Here is a 27,755-nt window from a genome sequence, read left to right on the forward strand (position 1 = left end):
TGGCTCTAACGCTCATATAAGACAGACTGACTTTGGGAGGCAGAACATGTTCCTGTCGTGGCATGGCTGATCCAGGACCCAGAACAAAACCCCTCCAGGGCTCTGAAGAGGAGCCTTTCTGACGCTCAGTCCTCTCAGTCCTCTCAGTCCTCTCGCCGTGGCTGGCTGAACTTTATATATCGAGCATATATTAACACTTTGTGGCCTGCGTTTTTGTTTTTTTTCTTCCTCCTCTTCCTCTAAAAGGCTTGGAGGACTCCATTTTGAAGGGACCGGGTGTGCATGCAGCCAGAGAGACTCACTACACACACAGCAACTCGTCTCAGCAGGGGAAAGGAGCTGGTTCTATCCGGGCACAACCATTTCACTGCTTCTCAAGACGACATTTATATCAGGCTTTACCAGGCGCGTCAGGGAAGAAGAAGAGGAAGAGGAGGGTGAAGAAGATGTGCCAGTTTGTTGGCACAAGTTTGGCATGTCATTGGTGATGGCAGCCTGGCTTTTTATAGGTTCATAATTAATGCTTTTTTATTTTTGTGTTGGTGGTTGATTAGGTGTCTGTCAGCTCAGATTGTGGTGATCTTTGGAGGAGATGCAGTGGTGACGCCTGGCAGCCTGGAGGTGCGCACAGCAGAGAGCACAGAGAAACACTGACAGGCTGCAGACAGGAAACAGCCATGCAACAGAGCAGACATCTGCACAAGTTGTAGTTCTCATAAAGGTGGAGGGAGGTGCTGGAGGAGCTGGATGTGTTCTTCCAGAGGCTGTTGGACCTTTCTGCTTTAGTGCATGTAGAGAGGAGGAGGAGGAGGAGGAGGGAGGAAGAGGAGGAGGAGGAGGAGGCAGTGAGGACGTTTCACAGGATCCAGAGGCCTAGTAGTATTGCTGCTGCTGCTGCTGGGAACTCTCCTCATCCGCTTTCACAAAATCGCAAATTGGCACATTTAGACGCCAAAATGCGCACATCGAGGCGCACGATCAGGGTGGCCGACACCGGAATGGTAAGAATCTCAGCTCGGATCACGCATCATTTGGCGTTTTCTGCGTGATTTTTGCATGCACACACACACACACACACACACACACACACATACTGTATATAGCAATGCATCTGTCTGTCTGTCTGTCTGTCTGTGTGCAGGGAGCCTGTGTGTGCAAGTGTGCGTCCATGTGTGTGTCAGTGTGTGTTGCTGAACTTGTTTCATATCGTTGCATGCCACAAACATGCAGTTGCAAGCCACACACATGCAGTTGCACACACACCTATGTACGTGCACACGCGCGTGCACGAACGGGTCCATTTTAATTCCAGTTGGTGGCTCTGCAGCGCCGGCGTGTTTATTCTCTCTAACATGATCATTCATCCTGTGTGTGTGTGTTTCTACTGTATGCATGAAGGAAGGCTGCTGACCTTATCCTACTGGATGTCATTTTCATCATATCGCCATGATGATGTTTTCCTCTCCTCAAAGCTCAAAGGCTTTTACAGCTGCAGTGTTTGCGCAGAATCTGCTCCAAAACATGTCACATTAGGTCGATCTGCTCGTCGCCAGTGAGTCCGTTTGATTTCTGACATCATGTGAAGGCAGATTGGCTCTTATAAATACCTCTCACCACCAGCTGCCTGGGATAACTTTAGATAAGATGAAGTGATGTTATCACAGATTGTAGAAACATGCTGTGCAAAATAAGTGTATTTTTTTATAGGAATTTTATTTTAGATTATAGAAAATCAAAGAAAATCACAACGAGCCTTGATTTAAGGAAAACTATTTTTGGTGATAATTTCTCATGTTCCAGGGAGGAAGCATGCCAGCATGAGTGGGCCTTACCCAGGCCCTGGCAGGGAGACTCATCAGTCCAGCTGCCCTTTGACCCCCGGCCGTGACCTCTACCCCCACTCCTGCAGTTGCACACACCTATGTACGTGCACGCGCAAACGGATCCATTTTAATTCCAGTTGTTGGTTGCAGCGCCGGCGTGTTTTAACGGTTGATTTCTAACATGACGCTCTCTAATTTATCTCCTTTATTGCGTGTTTCTACTGTCTGCACGAGCGTTGACTTTACATGCTGCTGACCTTATCCTACTTGATGTCATTTTCATCATATCACCATGATTTTTCCTTTCCAAGGCTTTACAGCTGCGGTGTTTGCGCTGAATGTGCTCCAAAAAATGTCACATTAGGTCGATCCTAGGTCTGTTTACATTTTATTTCTGACATCATGTGAAGGCAGATTGGGTCGTTTTCTTCACGGATTTAATGTCTGGGCTGTGTCACTTTTTAAAAAATACCTCTCACCACCAGCTGCCTGGGATAACTTTAGATAAGATGAAGTGATGTTATCTCAGATTGTAGAAACATGCTGTGCAAAAAAAGTGTGTTTTTAATAGGAATATTATTGCAAATCACAACAAAATCCCAACGAGCCTTGATGTAAGGAACAATATGCAGAATCTGTTTGTTTATGATCATTTTCTCCTCATGTTCCAGGGAGGAAACATGCCAGCATGAGTGGGCCTTACCCAGGCCCTGGCAGGGAGACTCATCAGTCCAGCTGCCCTTTGACCCCTGGCCGTGACCTCTCCGCCCACTCCTGCCCCTCCAGACACCATGACCACAGGATCGGGCTGACCATGTCTGCCGCCTCCTCCCTCAAGCATGCATCCCTCTATGGGTTCACACAAAGGGACCACTCGTCCTCCTCTTCTTCTTCTTCCTCCTACAGCCCTCTCAGGAGGCTGCAACATCTCACCAGCATGGTGAGCCAGCCGGACCTGGTCCTGCCGGTGAGGGAGCCAGAGAGGAGCTGGGAATGGGGGGTGACTAAGAAGGAGAGGGGGAAGGCGATGGAGAGGGACTCCTGGGCTGATTGCACTAGCGGTGATTATTCTGGCGCCCAGAACACAAGCAGGGAGGAGAGCTTCGGTGGCTCTTCTGCTGGACAAAAACAACCAAACCAAACTAGAAGTAGAGACGTGCCAGCAGCCAATCACAGCAGCGACCCCGTTGTCTCCGAGAAAAAGACAGAAAGTTGTTTCTCAGGCCCGCCCAGCCCGGCCTTCTCTCTCGATAGCAACAGCCCCTTCGCTAACGGCTTCCTCCACTTTGAATCCTCTTTGTTTGAGGATGACGATGAAGAGCAGCAGACGGTGTCCCCTCTGGGAGGAGGAGGCTTACGGGACAAACACGAGAGTGCGGAGAACGTTCTTCAGTCCGCTCCTGGACACGTGAATTCGGACTCCAAGGACGCTACCCTGTCGTCAGCCAAGGTGGTCACCCGGTCCCAGTCCTCGGGTCAGCGCCGGAGATACTGGGACGGCTCGGACGACGAGTGGGAGAGCGACACTGAGCTCTTCTTGTTTGGGGACTTTCCCTCAATGCATTCATTGGCAAGTTTTACCCTTATTACTCTTAAGTAAACAAAAGTGGCTTTTCAGGTTCTTCAGCAGCTCTGTCAGGTAGACATGCAGCTTTCTTTCTGGTGTTTCACAACATTGTACAATTTAAAAACAGCCCTCAGTCAGAGGAGATTCACCTCAGTAGAAAATATGTGGTATGGTGCTGGATTACATACATACAGAGCCTGTGCATGACACACTGAACACCTGCGCTGCCTTTCACCTGTTGTAACAGAATATCTGTCATTGTGAATAATGGTTGGGCACCGACGAGACACGGCTTCACAACTGTAGCTCTGTCACTGATAAATACAGTCGTCAAAGAAAACGTTCAGCTTCTCCAGAGGTGTTCAAACAGTGAGGAGAGCTGAAGGGAAAGACGTGAGGCTAATATATATATGTAATATATATAATATATAAGGTGAAAGGAGACGGGTGTATACCAAGTTAACGGGTAGTTAGTTATTGTGGATTGGAAGGTGATTCGGCCCGCTCATCTACACAGTCAGCAGCAGCAATCGCACTCCTTCTCTGAGTCATAACGTAGTCAAATCTGAACACGCAGACACAAAGCGTATATTTGCACATGCAGTATGACTTACACTTCCGTGGGATGTCATTATCACTGACGTCCATCACAAATAAACATCCACAAATCCGCCTAGAAATCATAGATAAAGACGCTCCTTATAGCTGCAGAACTTGCCTGAGAAATATCACATTTCTAAGTTTTATTCAGTATCAAAGTAATCCAGTTATAGTCGTCTGTACATCCATGGATATATTGCAAACAGGAAATGCCAATAGCTAATTCGGCATACTTTTAATGGTGCCAAAATGTAAAGAAATATAGATGAAAAGTAGGCTTAAGCTGTAGACATTATACTTCCTGTTTACATCCCCCAAAGCATTATGGGAACTGTTGTCCCAAACCTAAAGCATGCTAATCCCCAAATAGTAGTAGGACAGATAATAATAATAGGAGTCACAAAATCCATTAATATGAACTGTTTTTGTGTTACATCTAAATAATGATCAACATGTTTCTTACATTCCAGGAACACAGACACTCTCCTCTAGCTATTCATAAACAATTCAATGCAATATGCTTTATTGGCATGAATGTATCGAGGACAATATGCCAAAACGTCAAGTAATAATGAGATTATAAAGAACAAGGTACAACTCATAAACTATCAGTCACAAGTTCTGCTTTTGTTTCTTCGCCTGTTTTAGGGACACGGTCCTCAAACTAAAACTTGGCACTGCTTGAGAGGTGATACTTAATCCAAAGAAAGAAGACCATAACTCTGATGCAGCCGTTTTTAGTTTTACTTCTATGAAACAATGTTTCAGCACCTTCTCCAGGAGAACAGCCACATGTCATCTGAATGACAGAGTAGGACAGAGGATTCAGATTAATGAGTGTACCGGTTAGTCAATGTGAACACAGCAAACATTTTGACTCGTCAGTAGAAAATGTGTTTAATAACATTAGTGATGCTGTCGTTCTATTTAAGTGTTCACAAACCTTTTTCTGCTCGGCTTCGCTTTTGTAGATATTACAATATGTTCTGCTCTGGGCCTATATGTGTAAAAACAACAGGTTGTTGTTTTTAACAGATAGATCCTGGAGATTTGTCGGCAATGTGAGATTACCAGGCAACCAGAGGAGAGCCCAGGAAGTCTCTGTTCCCATAAAAATCACAAGGCAAAACAAAAAGAATTACAATTTATGCACCGAAAAATGAACTTCCACGGCCTTCCTCCGCCATTTCTGACAACGTCAACAAAACACGTCTCACTTCACAACTCTTTAACTTGGAGCTTTCAGAAACTTTCCACCTACGAGGTCTTGAATAGCACAAGAGGGGGGCGTTCATATGGACTCTTCTCGTGAACACGGTAATTGAAGGCACCATATGTCAATGACATCAGCTGACTGGAAGTAAACATGGACCCAAGCTGTTGCTTATGGAACGGTCTATTATTTACTGCAAAGATTGGGTGATAAAGATTCATTCGTACATGTGCTGAACACCTCTACAGGCTAGCTTTTCCCCCTACTTCCTGTTTTAATACCAAGCTAAGCTAATTGTCTCCTGGCTGTAGCTTCAGACAGATATAAGTGTGTTATTAACTTCTATGTTATGCTATTAACTCTAATCTAACTATAGGACTCTAGGACGATTCCTTTAAAAAAAGCTCCCGCCAGGGTTACATCATCGCAGCAGCCAGTATCGGCCCTCTGGCCATTCCTGCTACATGCCGGTCATAACTCAGGCCTGCTCATGTACCGCGCCAGTCCTCTCGACCTGCTGCTGTGAGCAGTTACTCCCATTTACACAAAGCATATAGTAGCCAGCCACTAGTGCTACCGGGTTGTGATATTCTTCCACTGTGGATTAAAACCTGTTGTGGAACAAGAGACGTCTAAAATTAGACCTCAGAAAAAGGCTGTAGAGGACATTGTTAGTCAGAAGCTGAAACCTTTGACCCATTCTGTGTTGTCATATGTGTAAAGGAATAGTTTTTATTATTAGATTTTATTTATATTTCTTATAATATAAAATACACACTTCCCACCCCAACAAAACAATAACCCACAACCTTAACGACAAAGCAATACAAAAACATGCAACAACACACATCAAACAAACAAGCTCGACCTCAGTATCTTCATATTGGATCCATTTAAATGAAATATGTTAATACCGTTCATCTCTATCGAGTGCCCCCATATTTTATCCATCACCAACTTAAAAAGGATTGCGCACCCACAAATATGATAAAATATTAAATCTGGGACTTCAAACAGCAGATCATTTTAAGCAAACAACAGTTCACGTTTTGTCCTTGCCTGTCCTTCGTCTTCTTCTTTTACATTTTCTGTACTGTTCAATCAAGTGAAAAGATATAGATGAAAAGCAAGCCAATGTTGGAGTATGAATGTTCAGACCTTTTGTGAACCGTATATATATAGTGAAGAGAATCTAAACACCAAGTGTATAGCTAAATAGCTTTTATGTCACAGTTCAGTTTCAGTTTATTCACAACACAGTTAAGATACAAGTACAATCGTAAGACATAACGGAGATATGTGAAATGGGACACCCTGATAAGCTATCTGACACAAACCTCACAGTTGGTTCACATTTCCTGCCTCAACAGTTCAGACAAAGACCCAGAGAAGCCTAGATATGTCAAACAACGTCATAAAAACCATACAGGTAAACAGATCTCCAGCAGTCTCCTGTTTTGGACTTCAAAATAGGCATTATCGGTATTATAGGTTATAATGATTTGCACTATTAAAGTTACTTCTTTGGTCATAAATGTAATATTTATGATTTTTTTAATACACATTCTTGGAGGATTAGCAGGTGTAACACAGGTAGACATGCATAATTAACATCGGTCAATCATCACATCAGTGGATCACGATGCACATGTTAAAAATAACAAGAGCTACCAACACAAAACCTGTTTCATTTTCATCCGTCTGACTGCAGTTTTCTATTGTCATGTTGTCGACAGCAGAACAGCCTCAAGAAAAAGTCTTTGCCGCCTGTGAAGTTTTTAGAGGGTGAAGTTATTTGGGCAAAGTTCAACCGAAGACCATGGTGGCCCTGTGAGGTGACCGTTGACCCCGCACTGGGAATCTACCACAGATTGAAAGGTGGGCCTGAGACATTGTTGACTCCATGTGATTACCTGCATTGTATATGGGTTGTTTTCTATTGTGTGATATGCCCTATGGATTGTTTGGGTACTAGTTTATTAGACATCCTCAGCTGGTAATAGAGCATGAATGGTGATTAACAATACACCTGAAAGCTGATAAGATTGTCTGAGATAATAATTTAGACAACGTATCCTCATGCAACGGTTCGTATGATATCTTACGAAAAGTTATTCCTCGTTTTTTGTGCATTTTCCTGCGAATGTCCAGCAACACGAAACAACACCAAATAAAAAAAGACTTGCAGCTTGACTTGGACTTTAACACCAATGACTCGTGACTTCACTTGGACTTGTGCCTTTTGACTTGAAAATACTTGATACCTTCCCTCAAGCCCAAAGATTAAAAAGTATATTATTTTAAAAGTGTGTGCATGAAGATGATCTACTGCCCGGAGGGTAAAGGTCCTATATTGATTTTCTTACACTTAATTCTCCAGATCCACTTTGTTTAAACCAATCTGACAGCATCCAATCAAGTTGCAGGAGAAAAGCATGAAGAACTAACGTTACGTTACTGAGCGCCAGTTGCTGCCAGTTACTCTGTTGTTGAAATGGCATTACATTTGGTGACGAGCGCATCATGACTTGTTTAGGACTCCAAACTCAGAGTTTAGGACTTGGGACTTTGGTACAAAGACTTGAGACTTACTTGTGACTTGCAAAACAATGACTTGGTCCCACCTCTGCTAATAAATCATTACATTACATTTAGTACATTAATATTTTGGCCATGTAACAAATGCTCAAAACTTCTGACACTAGGCTGCACATTTGATTGTAATAATGTCCCTTTGCTTAGATGATACACTCATGTGTTTCCTGTGCCGGATGATGTCGTTTTAATTTGCATATCAGGAGATTGAGGCTGATGTTTGTTGTTGTCTTAGAGCCCAGTGACCGGCCCTGTCGGCTCTACCATGTCAGGACCTTTGGGGAGCCCGTGGAGCTTACCTGGGTGGAGGAGAAATCAACTCACAGTTTCCACGGAGGCTTTGAATTTGAACAGCTCCCCCTACTGCGCCGGAGGGGGAAGCAAAGGGAGCAGGACTACAAATACACTGTAATTACTATTTCATGAATGATGAGTCTAAAGTTGGTCTAAAGAAATTTTGCAGACTTGTTCAGGAATAACTACAGCTACAATGAACAAATTCTTCTGTAAACTGGCAAACTGGTATGTGTGCAAAGACTGAGCATTGTTTACCTTTTATCTTTCTGTAGATTGCAAAGCGCTATCAGGACTCTTGGAAATCCAGTGTGGAAGAAGCTGAATCTGTTCTCCAAGAGAGACCCAAAATGGTTTCCTCCATTCCCTCGTCCATAGATGATGCCTTCCACGACAGTTCCACACCAGAGAGAGAGAACAAGGCCCATCCAACCTTTCCTCCCTCCACTTCACCCACCCTTCCTGAGACATTGCACATGACCAATGGATCCATTTCATCCCCAATTACAACTCCAGCAAAGCCAAGCACTTTAAGGAAATCTTCTGGCAAGAAGAAACCAAGTAAATCGTCAAAAGACACAAGTAGAAAACACTCTAAAAAGACGTTGCGCAAGAGCCCTGACCAATCAGATAAAGACGATGGGGAGTGCCCATATTCTGACCTCGACTCAGTCCCTAAGATTTTGTGTCCTAAAGCACTTGAACGTCAGTCTAAGCTAGTTCTGACTCAGCCATCTGTTACAGTTGTCAAAGAGGTGAAGAAGCAGCCAGAGATTCAGAGTGGTCTTTGGTTCAGTAAATCAGGCAAAGACAGACGACCTAAAACAACCAGTCCGGTGCCAGACCGCACTCTCTTTAGTAAGATGCCCTGTAAGAAAAAGAACTCATCTGTTGTAAGTAAAAAGTCACTAATTCCTAGTGCGGCCTCCTCCAGTGGTGGGCCCAGTGACCAGTTAGGGTTGTCAGACAAGCATAAGACTCTGGCACCTGCTGAGACGAATCTGTCACCTGAACAATCAGGACATTTGAAGTGTAAAAACACCCCGGTTGCTAATAGGCCTTTTGGTAAAACTGGCATTCTCTCTGACCAGTCAGGGTTGTCCAAAAAGCAGAAGAATCTAGTACCTGCTGAAACAAATATGTCACCTGAACAGTCAGGACACTTGGAGTGTAAAAACACCCCGGTTGCTAATAGGCCTTTTGGTACAATTGGCAGTCCCGCTGATGAATCAGGATTGTCAGACAAGCAGAAGACTCTGGTATCTGCTGAAACAAATATGTCACCTGAACAATCAGGACACTTGAAGTGTAAAAACAACCCGGTTGCTAATAGGCCTTTTCGTAAAACTGGCATTCTCGCTGACCAGTCAGGGTTGTCTGACAAGCAGAAGAATCTAGTACCTGCTGAAACAAATCTGTCACCTGAACAATCAGGACATTTGAAGTGTAAAAACACCCCGGTTGCTAATAGGCCTTTTGGTAAAGCTGACATTCTCACTGACCAATCAGGGTTGTCCAACAAGCAGAAGAATATAGTACCTGCTGAAACAAATCTGTCATCTGAACAATCAGGACATTTGAAGTGTAAAAACACCCCGGTTGCTAACAGGCCTTTTCGTAAAACTGGCATTCTCGCTGATCAGTCAGGGTTGTCCAACAAGCAGAAGAATCTAGTACCTGCTGAAAGAAGTCTGTCACCTGAACAATCAGGACACTTGAAGTGTAAAAACACCCTGGCTGCTAATAGGCCTTTTGGTACATCTGGCATTCCCGCTGACCAGTCAGGATTGTCTGGCAAGCAGAAGACTCTGGTATCTGCTGAAACAAATTCGTCACCTAAAAAGTCAGGACACTTGAAGTGTAAAAACACCCCGGTTGCTAATAGGCCTTTTGGTACATCTGGCAGCCTCGCTGACCAGTCAGGGTTGTCAGACAAGCAGAAGAATCTAGTACCTGCTGAAACAAATCTGTCTCCTGAGCAGTCAGGACATTTGAAGTGTAAAAACACCCCGGTTGCTAGTAGGCCTTTTGGTACAACTTGCAGTCCTGCTGACCAGTCAGGACTGTCTGACAAGCAGAAGACTCTGGTACCTGCTGAAACGAATTCGTCACCTAAAAAGTCAGGACATTTGAAGTGTAAGAACACTCCGGTTGCTAATAGGCCTTTTGGTACAACTTGCAGTCCTGCTGACCAGTCAGGACTGTCTGACAAGCAGAAGACTCTGGTACCTGCTGAAACGAATTTGTCACCTGAAAAGTCAGGACATTTGAAGTGTAAGAACACTCCGGTTGCTAATAGGCCTTTTGGTACAGCTTGCAGTCCTGCTGACCAGTCAGGACTGTCTGACAAGCAGAAGACTCTGGTACCTGCTGAAACAAATTTGTCACCTGAAAAGTCAGGACATTTGAAGTGTAAGAACACTCCGGTTGCTAATAGGCCTTTTGGTACAACTGGCATTCCTGCTGACCAGTCAGGGTTGTCAGGCAAGCGTAGGTTGCCGGTCCCTGTTGAGACTGGTGTTCCCTCTGACAAGTGTGGGTATTCAAAGGGTAGACAGACGGTGAGTAATACAGCTGACACTGTTACTGGCTCACCGTCTGACCAATTGGATAGCCCAGATGTTAAAAAGGCCTTAGAGCCCAGTCCAGTTCGTTTCAGTAACCAATCCAAGTTGAGTGTAAAGAGAGTCCGTCGAACTCATTCTCACAGAAAGGCCAATAAAAAGGTCCATGTAACTGATAGGATTTCTGACCAAGCAGAAGAAAAAGAAAGTAACAAGACTCCAACGTCCACTTTAAATGTTGACACTACTGACCCATTAGCAAGGCTAGAAAAGCAAAGAAGTCTGGTCTCTAAGTGTAGGCTGCCCTTTGTCAAATTAATACGCAAGGACATGAAGGGTAAGAAGTTTGTAAACTCCAGTGTAACCATTAGTCCCGATCACCAACCTGAACATACAAAGAATGAGAAAACACCAGATAGTAATGTGACTAAAATGTCCTCTAAACAATCAGATTGGGTGGACAGCAAGGCAAGTGTCTCCATAGATCAGGCAGTCAGGTCAGAATCCATAAAGGTCTCAGTGAAGAAATTAAAAGCAAGCGGTGGGTCTGGTATTCTTCGTCTCACATCAGAGTCATCAGAAGGTAAAACTACTGTTGCCTCCGATGTGGCAAGTGTGTCTGATGAGTTGGGTAGCCCAGAAGTGGAAAGGGTACCAGTTGCAAATGTAAGCCCAAGCAATGTGACTAACTCATCCTCAAACCAATCAGAACAGTCAGAAGGTGAGAAGACTCCTGCACCCAATGTAACAAGCATCTCCTCTTACCAGTTAGGCAGCTCAGAGCAAAAAAATACATCTGCCACTAGTATTAATACAACTCCTCAACCTTCTCACCGGCATGGGAATTTAGTATGTAGGAAAGCTCATGTGCCCAAAGGTCTGTGTTCTGCTAAATCCAAGAAAGTGGTCCACAAATCAAAGCAGCGTCCAGATGAAGTCCATAAAGTCCTACTCCATGAGCAGCCTGCCCACCTCCCAGCCAGCAGTCGGTTGATGACCAGAGCCCTGAAGGCCATGCAAGAGGCGGAAGAGAAGAAGCGGGAAAAAGCCCGAAAGGCGGTTGAGCAGAAAGAACTCTTAAATCCGTACCGAAAAGCCGAGGACCTTGTCTGCAATTCTGCACGTAACTCGAAACTGGACTTTTGCACTAAAATGAAATCTCTTAAATCTCATTATAATAACATTGGCGAAAGTGATCAGGAATCTTTTTCTAGCTGTAGCACCCCCCCTTTGACGTGTTCTGATTCACTTGATATTGAAGTTGGTGTCAAGAGTGAAGATGAAGACCTCTCAATATCCTCAACTCCACCAATGGACTTCATACCCCTTACGTCTCGGGTAAAGGCGAAGAAGGAAGATCGTCCTTCTGACATGCACTCCTCGTCCTCACCTTCTTCACCGTTTTCTTTTATGAATGCCTTCAAAAACGTGGAGGAGGTATCCTTCCGGTCCCTGACAAATGAGGGTGATGGTAAACCCGTCTCTTTCAAACCAGACACAAACTACAAGTTCAGCACTTTTCTCATGATGTTGAAGGACTTGCATGACACTAGAGAGCGAGACGGGACCCCCTTGGAACTGGAAATTGGGCCACCAAGTGCACATGTTAAGGAGGAACCCTTAGTGATGCCTGGAGAGACTATACCCTCAGGCCAAGGTCAACAACTTGAACATGTTAATAACAATTCAAGTCCAGACAAAATTCAAATGAAACACAATGAGGAGAGCACAAATCAGAGGACCAAGAGGCCCTATAACAGAAGGGGCAGCTCCACTGGGGTGAAAAAGAAAGCCAACCGCAAAGTGCCTTGTCGTCCTGCCAGGTCTGGACCTGGTTTCCCTGGATTGGAGACCTTGCCAGCAATGGACTCTTCATCAGGAGTGGATTGCTCATCAAGACTCAAGTCCCTGTTTGGCATACAGACCAGCAGCTGGGAGAGGCAGGCTGGAGGTGGTGAAGGAGTACCTTGGGAGGAGGAGGAGGAGGAGGAAGAGGAAAGGTGGAGCAGAGTAAATGAGAATCTACAGAACATGGTGCCTTTGGAGCAGAGGGGGTGCGACACTACGCTGTGTCTGGAACAGCCAAATGGCCTTGTTGCAGACTGCACTGAGACTAACACAAGCTTGATGCACAACACTGGAGAAGGCGACAAGGCTCCAAAAGGTAAGGACTGTCTAGTTAAGAGTCGGCCTAAAGTAGTGAAGTACAATCTGACCCAAATCCTGGGTGCATTCCGAAAAACATCTGGAAGTTGAAGTTATTGTAGTTCGGCCCACTGACTTGGCGCGCAATATGAAGACCTCACTAAAAAAGGCACTTTCTCAGAATCATAACTCAGTCAAGTCTTAACACACAGACATACTACCGTATACTTCCTGTTTACAAGGAGGGGGCGGGGCTGCAGTTTTCTCAATATTGTCTGAGGCTACATCCACACTAACACGTTTTTGTTTCAAAACGCATAACTTTTGCTGCATTTATGCCTAGCGTCCGCACTACACCAGCGTTTTCAAACACCTAAAACGGAGAAGTTTGGAATCGCTGCTGACCCCGTTTTCGCTTGAAAGCTCCAGGATTGCGTTTTTAGTCTGGACGGCCAGAAACTGAGACCTTTTGAAAACAATGACGCAGACACCCACGTTCACTTCTTGATTGGGTCTTATAGGCACGACCCGTCCTTCCCTTATTTGTTATGCCCCTATCACGTGACACGTTTCCGAATGAAAACGAACAATATCAGTCGTAATTACCATGCGAGCAGACTACCAGTGGTTTGGATAATGGATTATAGGCGTTGCTGACCTTGTTGTCTATCTAAATTCTGCATTTTATATACATATACGGTGTGAGACTTTAAAACCCCCTGCTGTAGACAAATGGAAGTAGCTCACGACATGAGAAGCAGGGCTTTTGGCCATATTTTGGCAATGTGATGACTGGACAGATGAGAGAGAGAGTGTATTGTTCTGCTGTAGTGGTTAGACACATTTGGACACATAAAATCACTCAAAACCATCTGTACAAATAACCAAACACTGAGGGCTTTGGCATTGTATGGCTCATCTTGGTAATGGGTTTTGTATGTGATGGCAAATGTTGCTTCCATCTGCTAAGCTATGTAGCTGTGTTTATCAGTTAAGCAGTGATTTCCATCACAGAAGTATTTGCTCAGGAATATTTTCTCCATTTTCTGGTGTATTTGGCACAAATAAAATTGCTACTCCAAGCTAATGACAGGAAACCACCCCAGAAGTCGTAGCACTCGGGTTGTATACAGATAACCAGCAGGCTGTCAAGTAGGAGTGGAAAAAGAAAATGAAAGTTGTCTGAAAATGAAAACGGGACACCTCAAACCGTTTAACCGGCATTCTAAATATGTGTGCAAGGTTATATTAAACCGTAGGTATCCATAGCAACAGTTTGGGGGAAATCATATTCTGGGGACTGACAGAAGTTTATGCAGCACTTAAATGCTTCTGATGTGTATATTTCTGTTAGAGATACACCAATACCAGTATCGGGTATCGGGTCCGATACTGTGCTCATGTACTCGTACTCACAAAACGGCTCCAACTTTAAGGTAGCGTGACATTAACCTCTCGTCACCATCTTTCCGGTCCTATCGCACACGCTCACGCTCCACCTCCCCTCACTTTCATTGCACAGGGTTTTGCTTGTGCCCTCTGACTCGGGCGTGCGTTAGACTCCTTGGTCCGTGTTTCAAGATGATTAGGGGGAGTTGCCGACATCGCCGCAGACCCCTGGCGCCTTTTACGCGGGCTGAGCCTCGATCTGGGGGCACGACGCGGTTGGGGCGCACTGAGGACAGTCCGCACCGGTGACGCTTTGTCCACGGCACCGGGAAGCACCTTCGCCCCGAGCCTTTCCAAGCCGCATACGAGGCGGTGCGCCGTGACCGGCTCTAGGTTGGCTTGGAAAGGCTCGGGGCGAGGTGGCTCGCGGCCGCAGCTTTACAGCGTTCCCCGCCCGGACCTCGCCGCACTGTGGACAAAAGGCTCGCTGCGCCTTCTCTCTCCGCCGGGGGATTTTTATAAAATCATGTGGTTGGTTCGTTTGCTTTCACACCACAAACTAACTGCACCAGAGACTCACTTTTTCAGGCGGTCTCGGTTCGGTTATTTGGTCCACACCAGGCTTCGAGTGACAGCTTTCACACCATCCCAAACAAACCGTACCAACCAGGCAAACAGACCTGTGTGTGTTTTAACTGAACCAACGGGATTGTTTGTGAAAGCATCCTTAGATACATTAAAATAAATTGACAAAGACCTGTGTAGTTCAGAATAGTCAGTATAATCTCTGTGGTGAGGTACTTTTCTATTACTCCATGTTACACACTATAAAGAACAGGGATTAAAAAAAGCAAGTGTCTTTTCTTCTATATCTTTTTCAGCACATAAACGAATAAGAAAACCAAGCAAGAGGCTGATTGAATGGACCGAAGAGTATGATCAGATTTTCTCCACCAGGAAGAAAACCAAAAAGCCTCTCCAGTCGATTGGAAAGGTAAAACTCATACAAAGTAAGATCTGTTGTAACTTTATAACTATATGTTGTTATATGCTGTATATCTATAATACTGTGGCGTTAAGCATCCTTGTTTCCAGCTGCACGTGAAGCTCGTATCACTGGTTGACAATGAAATCATGTCCTTTGTTTTCTCAGGACACTCAGCCCGTTACGTCGCCGTCCGAACCCCCGGGATCGGACAGCAGCGCACACGACCACCCGTCCTTGAACCTGCTTCCTGAAATACAGACGCCACCTCCTGAGGAAATTGCTGCAGCAATGCCCTCTGAACTACAAATTCCCAGCACTGAAAACACATCCCCCCAAGATGCACCGGTGCTTTCCATCGACACACTAACCCCGCCTCCTGAAGCTGACCCTTCGCTGTCAGAAGGCCTCGTCAAAGGCAGCGGTGAGGAAGTGTTTGTGTTTCTTTGTGACTTAACTGCATTCAAGGTAAATAAGACTGTCTGGGAAAATACTCGTCTGTCAGCCAAAGTAAAGGCTTCTAGGTGAATGGCCAAAAGAATGTGAACGCCTGAACATTACGGCCATGTGTGGCTGTTAAACTATTCCAAAACCACAGGCATTAATCTGCTGCTATAACAGCCTGCACTCTTCTGGAGAGGCTTTCAACAAGATGTTGCATGTTGTCTCTGGGGATTTTATTTGCTCCCATTCAGCCACAAGAGCATTAATGAGGTTGGCCACTGATGTCGTTTTCTTTAGGGATGCACCGATACCACCTTTTTTCAGACCGAGTACAAGTACAAGTACTTACATTTGGGTACTCGCCGATACCGAGTACCGATACAAGTACTTCTCTGTGCTAAAAGACCCTCGTTAACAGCCAGCTGGAGGGTGTGAGCGACACACGGCAGGCTGGGGAGTCCCGCATACGAGACGGTGCGCCACGACTGGCTCTAGGTCGGCTTGGAAAGGCTCGGGGGCGAAGGTGCTTCCCGGGGCCGTGGACAAAGTGTCACCGGGGCGGACTGTCCTTAGTGCGCTCCAACCGCGTTGTGCCCCCAGGGCGGGGCTCGGCCCACGTAAAAGGTGCCAGGGGTCTGCGGCGATGTCTTCAACCCATCTGACCCGTTTTAAAACACAGACCAAGGAGTCTAACGCACGCACGAGTCAGAGGGTGCAAGCAAAACCCCATGGCAAAGTGAAAGTGAGGTGGGATCCCGGCCAGTCTCGCCCGCACCGTCGGGGAGGTGGAGCGTGAGCGCGTGCGATAGGACCTGAAAGATGGTGACGAGAGGTTAACGCTGCCGTAAAGTGGCATCGGTGCCGTTTTACGAGTACGAGTACATGAGCACAGTATCAGACCCGATATCGGTATCGGGTCTGATACTGTGCTCATGTACTCGTGTACGGTATGTGCTCATATACGGTATCGGTATCGGTGCATCCCTAGTTTTCTTCCTCACCAAACTGGGAGAAACATTTCTTTATGGAGCTGATTTTGTGCACGGGGAGCTTTGTCATGTTGAAACAAGAAAATGTCCGTCTCCGAAACTGTTGCCACGAAGTTGGTAGCGACACAGTTGTTAAAAGTATTGTGTGCTGGAGCATTAAGATTTCCTTTTTATGGGACGTGAGGGGCGCAAACCATGAAAAACATCCAGATAGTTGAAGTGTTGGAATAAGTATTCAGATACCGATACAAAGATGTAGAAATACTCTATTACAAGTAAAAGTCAGAGTGCATTTAAACTAAAGTAAAACTACAAGGGGGATTCACTCTAAAGTCTTTTCAGACCAAACACAAATAATTTTCGCAAATAAATCACACAATCTTACATCTGTCTCTACGAGCCTTTCCACGACGAATCCGAAACTTTCGTATTTCGCAATGCGGTGTTTTTTTTTTCGATTTCTGTGTGATGTGAAAAGGCCTTTAAGTGGAACAACTCACAGACATCTGCCCCCGAGACACTGTTTGTTTGTGAATGGATCACAAGCCTAAAAGACCGGGAACCACTGTGGTTTAACACACAACAATGAGTCTTTTTATGTGACCTTTAATTCACAGGAAACGTTCCCGTGCTGCAGAAGAAGCGGAAGAGGAAACCCACCCAGAAGATCCTGGAGTACTGTCTGGAGGCGGAGGCCTCGACGGGCCCCAAGAAGAAGGTACATATATCTGCTGTGTGTACATTTATTCATCTGTGGTACATCTGTAATAGTTGTACTTTACTTGAGTATTTCCATTTTCTGCTACATTCTACTTCTACTTCACTACATCTCAAAAGGAAATACTTTTTATTCCACTACATTTATTTGATAACTTGATCTAGTCAGTTAACGGTTAATAATCGGTTAACGAGGGTCGGTTATCGGTTAAGAACATTTTTCAAAATTAGCATCCCTAGTGTTTTCAGTTACGATGCTTTTTGTGAAACACCTGTTAAGTTTAAAAAGTTTCGTAAAATAGATTTTATGGTCATTTTCGCTGAAACATGCTTTTGAGAAATAAGGTTTCAGGTTTGTCTGGATCTAACGAATCACCAGTTGACCATAAAACAGAATACTGCAGTTCAGTCTGCAGCAACATGCAAACAGCGTGGAAACAGAGGAGCATGTTGGATAGATGTAATATTCAGGATCAGTGAGACAAGAAGGAAACCTTACAGGGTTTTATTTACCACAATATCATGATTTAGGAAGTTTCAGAAGGATGTTTTTATATAATGTTTCTCTTGTCACAGGTCAAAACACTGAAGAACAATTCAACTCCTGATCCTCTATCGGGTGAGTGAATCATCTGTTATATTATACTGTGTTTAAACCTTGATTTTTTTCATTGTATGCATTTTATGTGTGCTTTAAAAGTGAAATATTTTGAAATAAGACAAACCGAAGCCTTGTGTCCCGTCTTTAGAAAATGAAAGAGTGATATGATTTCAAATGACCCAGGATCTAAATTAGAATAAATAGTTTGGGATGGACATTTCCCTGCACTTTCTATAAATCATTGTGATGAACCTCGTCTTTCTTAAACACAGATTCTGGAGCGCCATCTTTAAAATCAAAGAGTAAGCAGCTCACAGCGTCCTGCAGCTCCACGCCGTCCCCCACGGAGGCGTCCACCGGTTCGCCCACCGCCCCCCCTCCCAGCTCTCCTGCACCCTCCACTCCGCCCGAACCCGCCCAGGTGGAGACAACATCAGCAGACGTTGACGGTCCTCAAGCAGAGGACAGAAAGGACACAGCAGAGTCAGAGGTCAGCCGTCTGTCTTCTCTTCATTCTGTATGTAGGAACTGTTAGTTATATAGTGAATGATTTACTGTAACTGTCTTTTACTTTGCAGGATTATGATACTATATTTATCAGCCGTCTCAGAGTAGGAACTCAGTTTTTAACTCATATTCGGTCCGACTTTTAGACCTAGAAGTAAATCATCAACTTTGTAAAGATGACACACTACAGGCAAAAACATGCACTTGTCAATTTAGAGATTTTGGGCTATTTTGCTTCCATAACATGTCTTCTTTCAGACTAATGGAAAGAAAACATCCATGTGACCTGTGATTGGTCAAAGTCTCCCGTCAGTAGATTTTCTAAAGTCTGAAAACTGATCATTTTTACAGTAATAAATCAAACTTAAATCGCTGCTCCAGATCTTCAGATCATTTCGTCGCCACTCAGCATGTACAGAACCTTTCAAATGTTTACAATCTCCTGACACAGATGTTTGATTTGGTAACAAAATACAGGCCCTGATTTATGGCTGTATGAATTTGTCTCTTTAGGGTGAGCCGTCCAGCTTGGATCACAGCTTCTCCTCCATGAAGGACGACCTGTTGCTGTGTGACGATCCACTTTTACCCTCCAGGAAGATCATAGGGGACCGAGGAGGTCCAGCCTCCATGAAGGAGAACATCTGTCAGGTGAGCTTCACCCACAACCTCTACACCCCCCACCAGATATTTCAGAGATTCCTTCTCGTACCACCAAAATATATAGATTTTTTTCATTTAAACGAGATATTTTTCATGATTATTATTCATATCATATCGTGGCCAAAGTGTCACCGGGGCGGACTGTCCTCAGTGCGCCCCAACCGCATCGCCGTGTCCCCCGGGGCGGGGCTCGGCCCATGTAAAAGGCGCTAGGGGTCTGCGGCGATGTCTGCAACCCACCTGACCCGTCTTGAAACACGGACCAAGGAGTCTAACGCTTGCGCGAGTCAGAAGGTGCAAGCAAAACCCCGTGGAGCAATGACTGACTGAGGGATGGCGCACGCCAGCTGAGGTGGAATCACCGGCCCGTCTCGGCCACACCGTCAGGGAGGTGGAGCGTGAGCGCGTGCGATAGGACCTGAAAGATGTTGATGAGAGGTTAACGTCACGCTGCCGTAAAGTAGTATCGGAGCCGTTTTGCGAGTACAAGTACATGAGCACAGTATCGGACCCGATACTGGTATCGGTATCGGTGCATCCCTAATGATAAGAAGAGAGATTGTAGCTCGGAGCGATCATATAGTGATTGATGTAGACTGATGTGGCAAGATGCTTTCATGTATTACTGTATGTCCGAGGTAATTATAGATAATTATTGTGTGGGAATTTGGTGTCAGATCAGATCAGTGATTGTCAACGATCAGGGCTATGACTCGGTACTGGTCAGTGGAGTATCGGCTACTATTATCTGATATTCAGAGGAGACCAAACACTGCTTTGGTCGTTCCATCTCCCACAAGTCTAGTTTCACATATTGTAAAAAGGGCAAAAAGATAATGCACAGACACTATAATTATAATTAGACACATTTAGTGGATATTCTTCTCATTTAATGACAACATGTCACACTGTGGGAATAATTTCACCAAGTCAAACCTTTCCATCTCTGCTGCTGGTGTCTCCTTGTGTAGAAAGCGTCCATTTAGAATGACTGGCATCCTGCTGCTTCCTGCCATTATTGCTGCATGTGTGAACGTACCATACCACTTTCTGCAGACTTTGGACAATTACAGTTTAAGGTCCAACAGGCCTGCATAAGGAATATTTCAGTTTGCACTTACACGGCAGGCAACACACTAAACAGGTGACCCTTCTAACTTAACTAAACATACTAAAATATATCCTCCTTTCTCAATATAATAAGAAATCAAGCCCAACAATAATGCAGAGCTTCACCCATCAGACTACACAGGAAATAGAAACCCAACACAGCTGCCTACCTTCACAGCTACTTTGAATCCCTCGTATTATATCAGGTTGTGTTTTCTTGTCTCAGGTGTGTGAGAAGACGGGTGAGCTGCTGCTGTGTGAGGGTCAGTGCTGCGGAGCCTTCCACCTGGCCTGCATCTCTCTGGCCGAGGCTCCGAGAGGGAAGTTCGTCTGTCCGGAGTGCAAATCAGGTACGACTGTGTATTCAGGTATTCCCTAGAGAAAAAAAAGATCTGCTGTGTGAAAGTATTCCAACTAAATTAAATAGATAGATACCAAATGTCAATGAGGCCCAAACGTCTGACTGACTGACTGAAAGAATCAAAAGAAAATCACTTTTACGCGCTTTTTATTTAAGACGTTTCGGTCCTCTGACTTACAGTATGTTACGTTAAATAATAACATAGCCCGGAGGAAAACCAGCCAATCAGAGAGCAGCAGCAGCTGTTATCGATTTTATTATTTAGCGGTTGATAGGTTAGTTTGAGGTGTATTTCTGTTGTAATGGATGTCTTGATATAAATAAAATATATATTTCATATGGAGTTTAACGTGCACCGCTTCAAGTACAAAAGGTCATTATGTATACTTCTTTTCTCCCCAGGCGTCCACACCTGTTTTGTATGTAAAAAGCGCAGCGAGGACGTGCGTCGCTGTATGATTCCCGTGTGTGGGAAGTTTTACCACGGCGAGTGTATCGCCAACTTCGCCCCGACCGCACCGGTGAACCGAGGCTTCCGCTGCTCCATCCACGTCTGTCTCACCTGCTTCATCACCAACCCCACCAGCTCGTCCATCTCTAAAGGTACACCAGAGGACGCTCGGGTGATTTACTGTAATTGATGGTGTGTTGTTTGGTGCTCTGACTGTACGTTCGTTCGCCTGCAGGTCGTCTGGTCCGGTGTGTGCGCTGCCCGGTAGCCTATCACGCTACAGACCTCTGCATGGCAGCGGGCAGCGTCGTCCTCTCAAACAACAGCATCATCTGTCCCAACCACTTCACCGCCCGCCGCGGCGTCAAGAACCACGAACACGTCAACGTCAGCTGGTGCTTCGTCTGCACAGAAGGTACAGATGTAGGAACACGTGGTCCGATTCGTTGAAGCCTCAGTCCGCGTCGAACTGAATAGCTAACAATCTTTCAGCCTGAATCAAAGCCACTAGTTTAATGGAAGAGTTTGACAGTTTGGGGAATACACCGCTAACTTAGCTTAGCAGTAGCAGGAACCGGTTGCCTGGAAACCAGCAGAGACTCCAAGAAATTACTGGTCCCGACCAAGAAAATCATCAGCAAGACATCCTGTAAAACAGATTTATCGGTTTTACACTTTACTTTTTGTACAATTAAACAAACAAGATAAACAAATTTTGTTTGTTTGTCTGTTGGTTTTTGGTTTGTTGGTTTGTTTGTTTGTTTGTTGGTTTGTTTGTTTGTTTGTTGGTTGGTTTGTTGGTTTGTTTGTTGGTTTGTTGGTTGGTTGTTTTGTTGGTTTGTCTGTTGGTTTGTTTGTTGGTTTGTTGGTGTGTCTGTTTGTCTGTTGTTTTGTTTGTCTGTTGGTTTGTTTGTTTGTTTGTTTGTTTGTTTGTTTGTTTGTTTGTTGGTTTGTCTGTTGGTTTGTTATTTTTTTGGTTTGTTGGTTTTTTGGTTCGTTGGTTTTTTGGTTCGTTGGTTTGTTGGTTTGTCTGTTGGTTTGTTTGTTGGTTTGTTGGTTTGGACGATAACTCCAAAAGTCTGCGATGGATTTGAATGAGCGACGTACATGAATCCTGCCTTGAAACCTCCAAGTGCACTTCTAGTTACTGTCGGCGGTTCGTTTAAAGTAGAAGTTCAGAGACATGTTTCAACTACCTCTGTTACCGTCTCTGAGGGACACGGGGTTGGTTTACCCCTAAAGGGGGCGTGGCCATGAGAGCCTACTCTGGATGACGTGTTGATGTCTTACAGAAAACGGTGGTAATTTTAATATAGCTCTAGCCAACCTTCACATGCACACCCTAAAACAATCAACAGTTCTAAAACGTCCTCCTCCCGTCCTCCAGGTGGCAGCCTGCTGTGCTGCGAGTCGTGTCCTGCTGCGTTCCACCGGGAGTGTCTGAAAATGGAGATGCCTAAAGGCAGCTGGTTCTGCAACGACTGCAAGGCTGGCAAGAAACCTCGCTTCAAGGACATCCTCTGGGTGAAGGTCGGCCGCTACAGGTCAGTCTCTTTCTCTTTTTGACAACATTCTTTTCAGGTTACATTAAGATGATTTTTTAGGGATTTGGTGCCCTGACGTCTCCCGTAGCGCCACCATGAAGCGTCAACAACTATTGAATAGATATAGAAATAGAAATGTGGTTTAGAGATTCATGTTCCCCTCTGGATGAATTGTAATAACTTTGGGGATGTTCTGACAGGTCAACATTTGAATGTGTCCAATGTTTGTTAATGTTTATGACTACATACCTGCAGAGTTGTGTTTTTCCTCTCCTGCTCTGTGAAGGTGGTGGCCAGCGGAGGTCAGCCATCCCAAAACCATCCCAGAGAACATCCAGCGGATGAGGCACGACGTCGGGGAGTTTCCCGTCCACTTCTTCGGCTCCAACGACTACCTGTGGACCTACCAGGCCCGGGTCTTCCCTTACATGGACGTGGACGCCAACAGCAAAGAGAAGATGGGGAAAGGTGTCGACGCCACCTACAAGAAAGGTACCTGGTGTGTTCAGCAACATGGCTTCCTGTGTTGTTTGTCTTCAGTTTGTACCTGACTGATGATTATCCCTCCTCAGCTTTGGAGGAGGCGGCCGTTCGATTCCGTGAGCTGCAGGCGGAGAAGGAGCTTCGGCAGCTTCAGGAGGACAGGAAGAACGACAGGAAGCCTCCTCCGTACAAACATATTAAGGTCAGGGAGAAGACGCGTGGTCTTACTTCACGTCTTTGTTTAGTTCGAAAATGCTTCATCCTCCAGGTTTCTTCAGAAATGAAGCAGTTGTGTCTGTTTTAGTTTCTAAATTTGATCTTTATTTACAGCATCCTATTTAGCTGGCTTTTACCCAATAATCCTACTTCCATGAACCATTGCAATCGGTGGTCAGCCAGGTTCTTGCATTGAAACTGGTCTACTATCTTCAGAGTCGGGTTTACTGTTGACCTGCTATCTCCCCCTGTACCCCCCTAAAGAATACTGAAACAGGTCTACTGTGGGTCTCAGAGGGTTAATATATTGACTTGTATAGATTTAAAGATAATCGCTGTAATATAGTTCATGTTTCCTTCCACCTTTCTGATTCATTCAGGTGAACCGACCGATAGGAAAGGTTCAGATCTTCACGGCCGACCTGTCGGAGATCCCGCGCTGTAACTGTAAGGCGGCAGACGAGAGCCCCTGTGGGATGGACTCGGAGTGCATCAACCGCATGCTGCTGTACGAATGTCACCCGCAGGTATTTGAAGGGGCTACCCCAAATCTTATAAAACAGTTTTAATTATTTATTGCATAGAGAAACAAAAAGACAGAAAACACAGAACGTGAGACGATTTCAGAGCTGCCTGCTACGGCTGAACACGACGCTATGATGGTGAGCGTGACCTCAAGCAGAGCAGATAAACAATGAGCTGAAGCTCACTATGAAGCTCCGTAAAAAACAAAACAATGAGCTCAAAGAGGCTGAAATGTTCACAGGTTTGCCCGGCGGGCGAGAGCTGCCTCAACCAGGCGTTCACCCATCGACAGTACAGCCAGGTGGAGATCTTCAGGACGCTGTCTCGAGGCTGGGGGCTCCGCTGCGTCCACGACATCAAGAAGGTGACTACACTACTGTCACTACTGTCACTACTGTCACTACTGTACCGCTGCAGAGTCGCCATCAGGAGGTGTGGTTGGGACGGGATCAGGGTAAATACTGTTGAATGTTGTTTCTCTCTCAGGGTCAGTTTGTGAGCGAGTACGTCGGGGAGGTGATTGACGAGGAGGAGTGCAGGTCCAGGATCAGACACGCCCAGGAGAACGACATCTGTAACTTCTACATGCTGACTCTGGACAAGGTACGGCTGCAGAGCCAGAGAGAGAGAGTGTTTAAGTATGTACTAAAAACTCACGTTGATGGTACGCTATTAGTCAGTCGTGTTTAGAAATAACAATGCGAATTTCAAGATGTGGAAAACACCGAACTCTTGTCGCTCTGCTTGCTCTAATTGTAGCGTCGCCTTTAGAATGTTAAATATATGTGGTGCTGTGTATACGATGCAGTTGTTTGTGTGTTATTAGGATCGGATCATCGACGCCGGGCCGAAGGGGAACGAGGCTCGCTTCATGAACCACTGCTGCCAGCCCAACTGTGAGACGCAGAAGTGGACGGTGAGCGGAGACACCCGGGTGGGACTGTTCGCTCTCGTCGACGTCGCTGCAGGTGAATAAAATAGAACTGCTGTAAATCCAACATTTGGTCCAGAAGGAAGAATGACGGGTTTAATGAAGAAATGAGTAAGTGGAGATCTGTTGTGTGTTTGTGTTCAGGCACAGAGCTCACCTTCAACTACAACCTGGAGTGTTTGGGCAACGGGAAGACGGTCTGTAAATGTGGAGCGCCAAACTGCAGCGGCTTCCTGGGCGTCAGGCCAAAGGTCAGGGCAGCAACGACACTTTACTCATACATTCCTTTAACACAGATTATTTTGAAGTGTTGAACTCAGTCGATGATTGAAAGATCAGAACATAAAAGTTAACCGTTCACACCGCCTCTCCTCTCCGAACCAGAACAACCCTCCGTCTGACGACAAAGGCCGTAAGCTGAAGAGGAGGGGCAAGAGGAAGAACAAGGCGGTGGTGACCAAAGAGCGAGAGGACGAGTGCTTCAGCTGCGGAGACGGAGGACAGATGGTTTCCTGTAAGAGACCCGGCTGTCCCAAAGTTTACCACGCCGACTGCCTCAACCTCACCAAGAGGCCTGCAGGTCAGTGGCTCTGAGTTCAACACAATGACCCTCCTTCCTGCTGCATGTGTCGGGGGACTTTTAATTGGAAACCATATGTTAAAATATTTTTTTTGTGATTTGATATGTGATAATCTAATATTTAAGTTAACTTTCACAGTTTCTTCTGTACTTTCCGTGACGTTGTCGTCTCTGCGTTCCTCGTAGGTCGTTGGGAATGTCCGTGGCACCAGTGCGACATCTGTAACAAGGACGCGGCGTCCTTCTGCGAGATGTGCCCCAGCTCCTACTGCAACCAGCACCGCGACGGCCTGCTCTTCATCTCCAAGCTGGACGGCAAGCTGTGCTGCAGCGAACACGACCCCTGTGGGCCCGACCCTCTGGAGCCGGGCGAGATCCGCGAGTACACGCCCGAGCCCAGAGCCCTGACCTCGGGGCTGGGCATGGCCGTCATCCCCTCCGCTGCTTCTAACACCACCACCACCACCACCACCGGTCAGAACCCGACCGCCACCAAGGTCCAGGAGATCAGCGTCGGTGCCTCCTCCGAGTCGCTTCCTGCGTTTTCCATCCCGGTACCCATCACTATCCCCGTCGCCGGCGCCACGCCCGCCGCCTCCTCACCTCCGCCCTGCAGCAGTTCCGACGCTCCCAGCAGCACGCCGGTGTACGACCTCCCGCACTACTCGCCCATCTCCTCGTATGAGGAGGAGAGGGATGTCTTAGATGAGGAAGAGGAGGAGGAGGACGAGGAGCTGGAGGAAGTAGAGGAGGAGTCTGAGGAGGAAGAAGAGGGCGAGGTGGGGAGGCAGAAATCAGAATCTCACGAAGAGGATGGAGACGAGGTGATGGAATACCTGGAGATCAAAGAGGACGAGGAGGAGGATGAGGAGGAGGACGATGATGAGGAGGACGACGAAGAGGAGGACGAGGATGAAGAGGAGGATGAAGAGGAGTGACGCTCAGGCAGCGAGCCCTCACAGTGAAGATTAACCAATCACATGTAGCCCAGTCTGTCACTGTCTGTATCCAACGAGCAGGTGGATGTACGGAGGCATTTTTAGGACAAAACTAAATCAACACATAAAATAAAACCCAACTAAATCCTGTATAGAAGCATATTTATACACACACAGATCCTATTGATTTAGTTCTGTCCTAATAATCGGTTCATGAACACAGTGACTTTGCACACACTGGCGCTGACTGCACCTTCATATGGGAGATCTGACAAAGAGAATTATCTGGAACTTGAACTTTATAAAAACACGTTTCACTCAACGATATACTCCGTTTCTCACCCACTTCACCCGCTGGTTTTGTTCTTTTGGTATTTGTTCTCAGTAGTATTTCAGCAAGTGGACCTGCAGTGTGTGTAGCTGGAGAGATGAGTTGTTGTCTCTGCAGAGCCGGTGTGTATACTCTCTAGGTGTTTCGTGCTAGAACAGACCGCCCTGTGCTGTAGCTTCCTGTCGAGGTGCTGAAGGGCGAACTAAACGACCTTGACTCGGTTACATTTGAATCAAATGGTGGCCACATGAATTTAATTGTGAATGAAACCAGTTTCAAACATGAACATCGCTTCCAAATGAAACACAACCAGCTCCTTTGGTTATCCGTCTCCGGTTTCATCTCGACGCCTCGGATCATTTGACGGTGCTCCGACATCAGACGATAAAATGTGAAAACGTGCCACGCGATTGGCTGCCGGGTGGAGCCTCAACATGAGTTCACACGACAACAAGAAGATTACTGCTAGTGTTGGACGGAGGCTGCCGGTGGAAATCCTCTAAATTTGACCAGATAAAAAGAGAAAGGATCTGAAACTGAGGACTGTGAATACTCTTCATGCCTCGGAGAAAGTCTTTATAGGAGGCTGTCTCTTGGTTATTTACCGGTTGGACGCTCCTGAAGCTCATCACAAAGGTCCGTGTGAATGCAGAGATAGTTTGCTCCGGTGTGTACGCTGTGCTCTGTAGTCATTATTTATATACTGTTCTGTGACGCACAAACGATGAAGATGAGGAGAGTGGTCCTGACTCTCCGTCGAGGGGAAACAAAAGGTCTTGGATTGAAAACGACGGACTCCTGCCATGACGCTTGCACTTCAGTATGTGTTTTCTTGCCACACGTTGTTATCGCTCTTGTGTCTTCAAGCTTAATATCGTCTGTGTGTTCTCTGCCGAAGCCTTAGAGTGTATTTCTTTGGAGATATTTTTTAAGGAATGGTGTGGCGGGCGGCCTCGTGAGAGCCAAGGTGTCCCCACTAATGCCTTTTTACAGTTGCCCAACAAGCAATGTTTCATTCCAGTGTAATTATGACCTGTTAGATCTCAACCATTGACCTGTTAAAACAACTGCTATATATATAAATATATAAGAAAAAGAAGTTATGAAATAAGCTCTGTACTGACCTCGTTCTTTTTTTCATTTATTGCTCCATCATAAAAAATGTTTAGATGACATAAGTCAGACTTTT

The 27,755-nt window shown here is 45.7% G+C and overlaps 1 protein-coding gene across 2 annotated transcripts; it reads left to right on the forward strand.

Annotated features, from left to right (window-relative positions):
• Positions 1 to 27,665, forward strand: nsd1b (nuclear receptor binding SET domain protein 1b). 2 transcript variants are annotated; one of them, XM_074611740.1, is made up of 25 exons: positions 1 to 1,001; positions 1,801 to 1,923; positions 2,495 to 3,393; positions 6,940 to 7,081; positions 8,034 to 8,206; positions 8,368 to 12,820; positions 15,072 to 15,184; positions 15,344 to 15,599; positions 17,226 to 17,326; positions 17,902 to 17,944; positions 18,199 to 18,416; positions 18,947 to 19,084; positions 20,433 to 20,556; positions 20,970 to 21,170; positions 21,254 to 21,433; positions 22,406 to 22,562; positions 22,849 to 23,054; positions 23,135 to 23,247; positions 23,642 to 23,788; positions 24,028 to 24,150; positions 24,273 to 24,389; positions 24,613 to 24,754; positions 24,862 to 24,968; positions 25,102 to 25,297; positions 25,484 to 27,665. In XM_074611740.1, exons 2-25 carry the CDS (start codon positions 1,818 to 1,820, stop codon positions 26,233 to 26,235), a joined length of 9,207 nt encoding a protein of 3,068 aa, XP_074467841.1. In that variant the 5' UTR covers positions 1 to 1,001; positions 1,801 to 1,817; the 3' UTR covers positions 26,236 to 27,665. The 2 variants fall into 2 exon arrangements, with proteins under 2 accessions (XP_074467841.1, XP_074467842.1); XM_074611741.1 differs by having other exon boundaries at positions 6,943 to 7,081.
• Positions 27,666 to 27,755: the final 90 nt, after the last annotated feature.

This window comes from Sebastes fasciatus, chromosome 16, assembly GCF_043250625.1.
Source record: "Sebastes fasciatus isolate fSebFas1 chromosome 16, fSebFas1.pri, whole genome shotgun sequence".
Lineage (NCBI taxonomy): Eukaryota > Metazoa > Chordata > Actinopteri > Perciformes > Sebastidae > Sebastes > Sebastes fasciatus.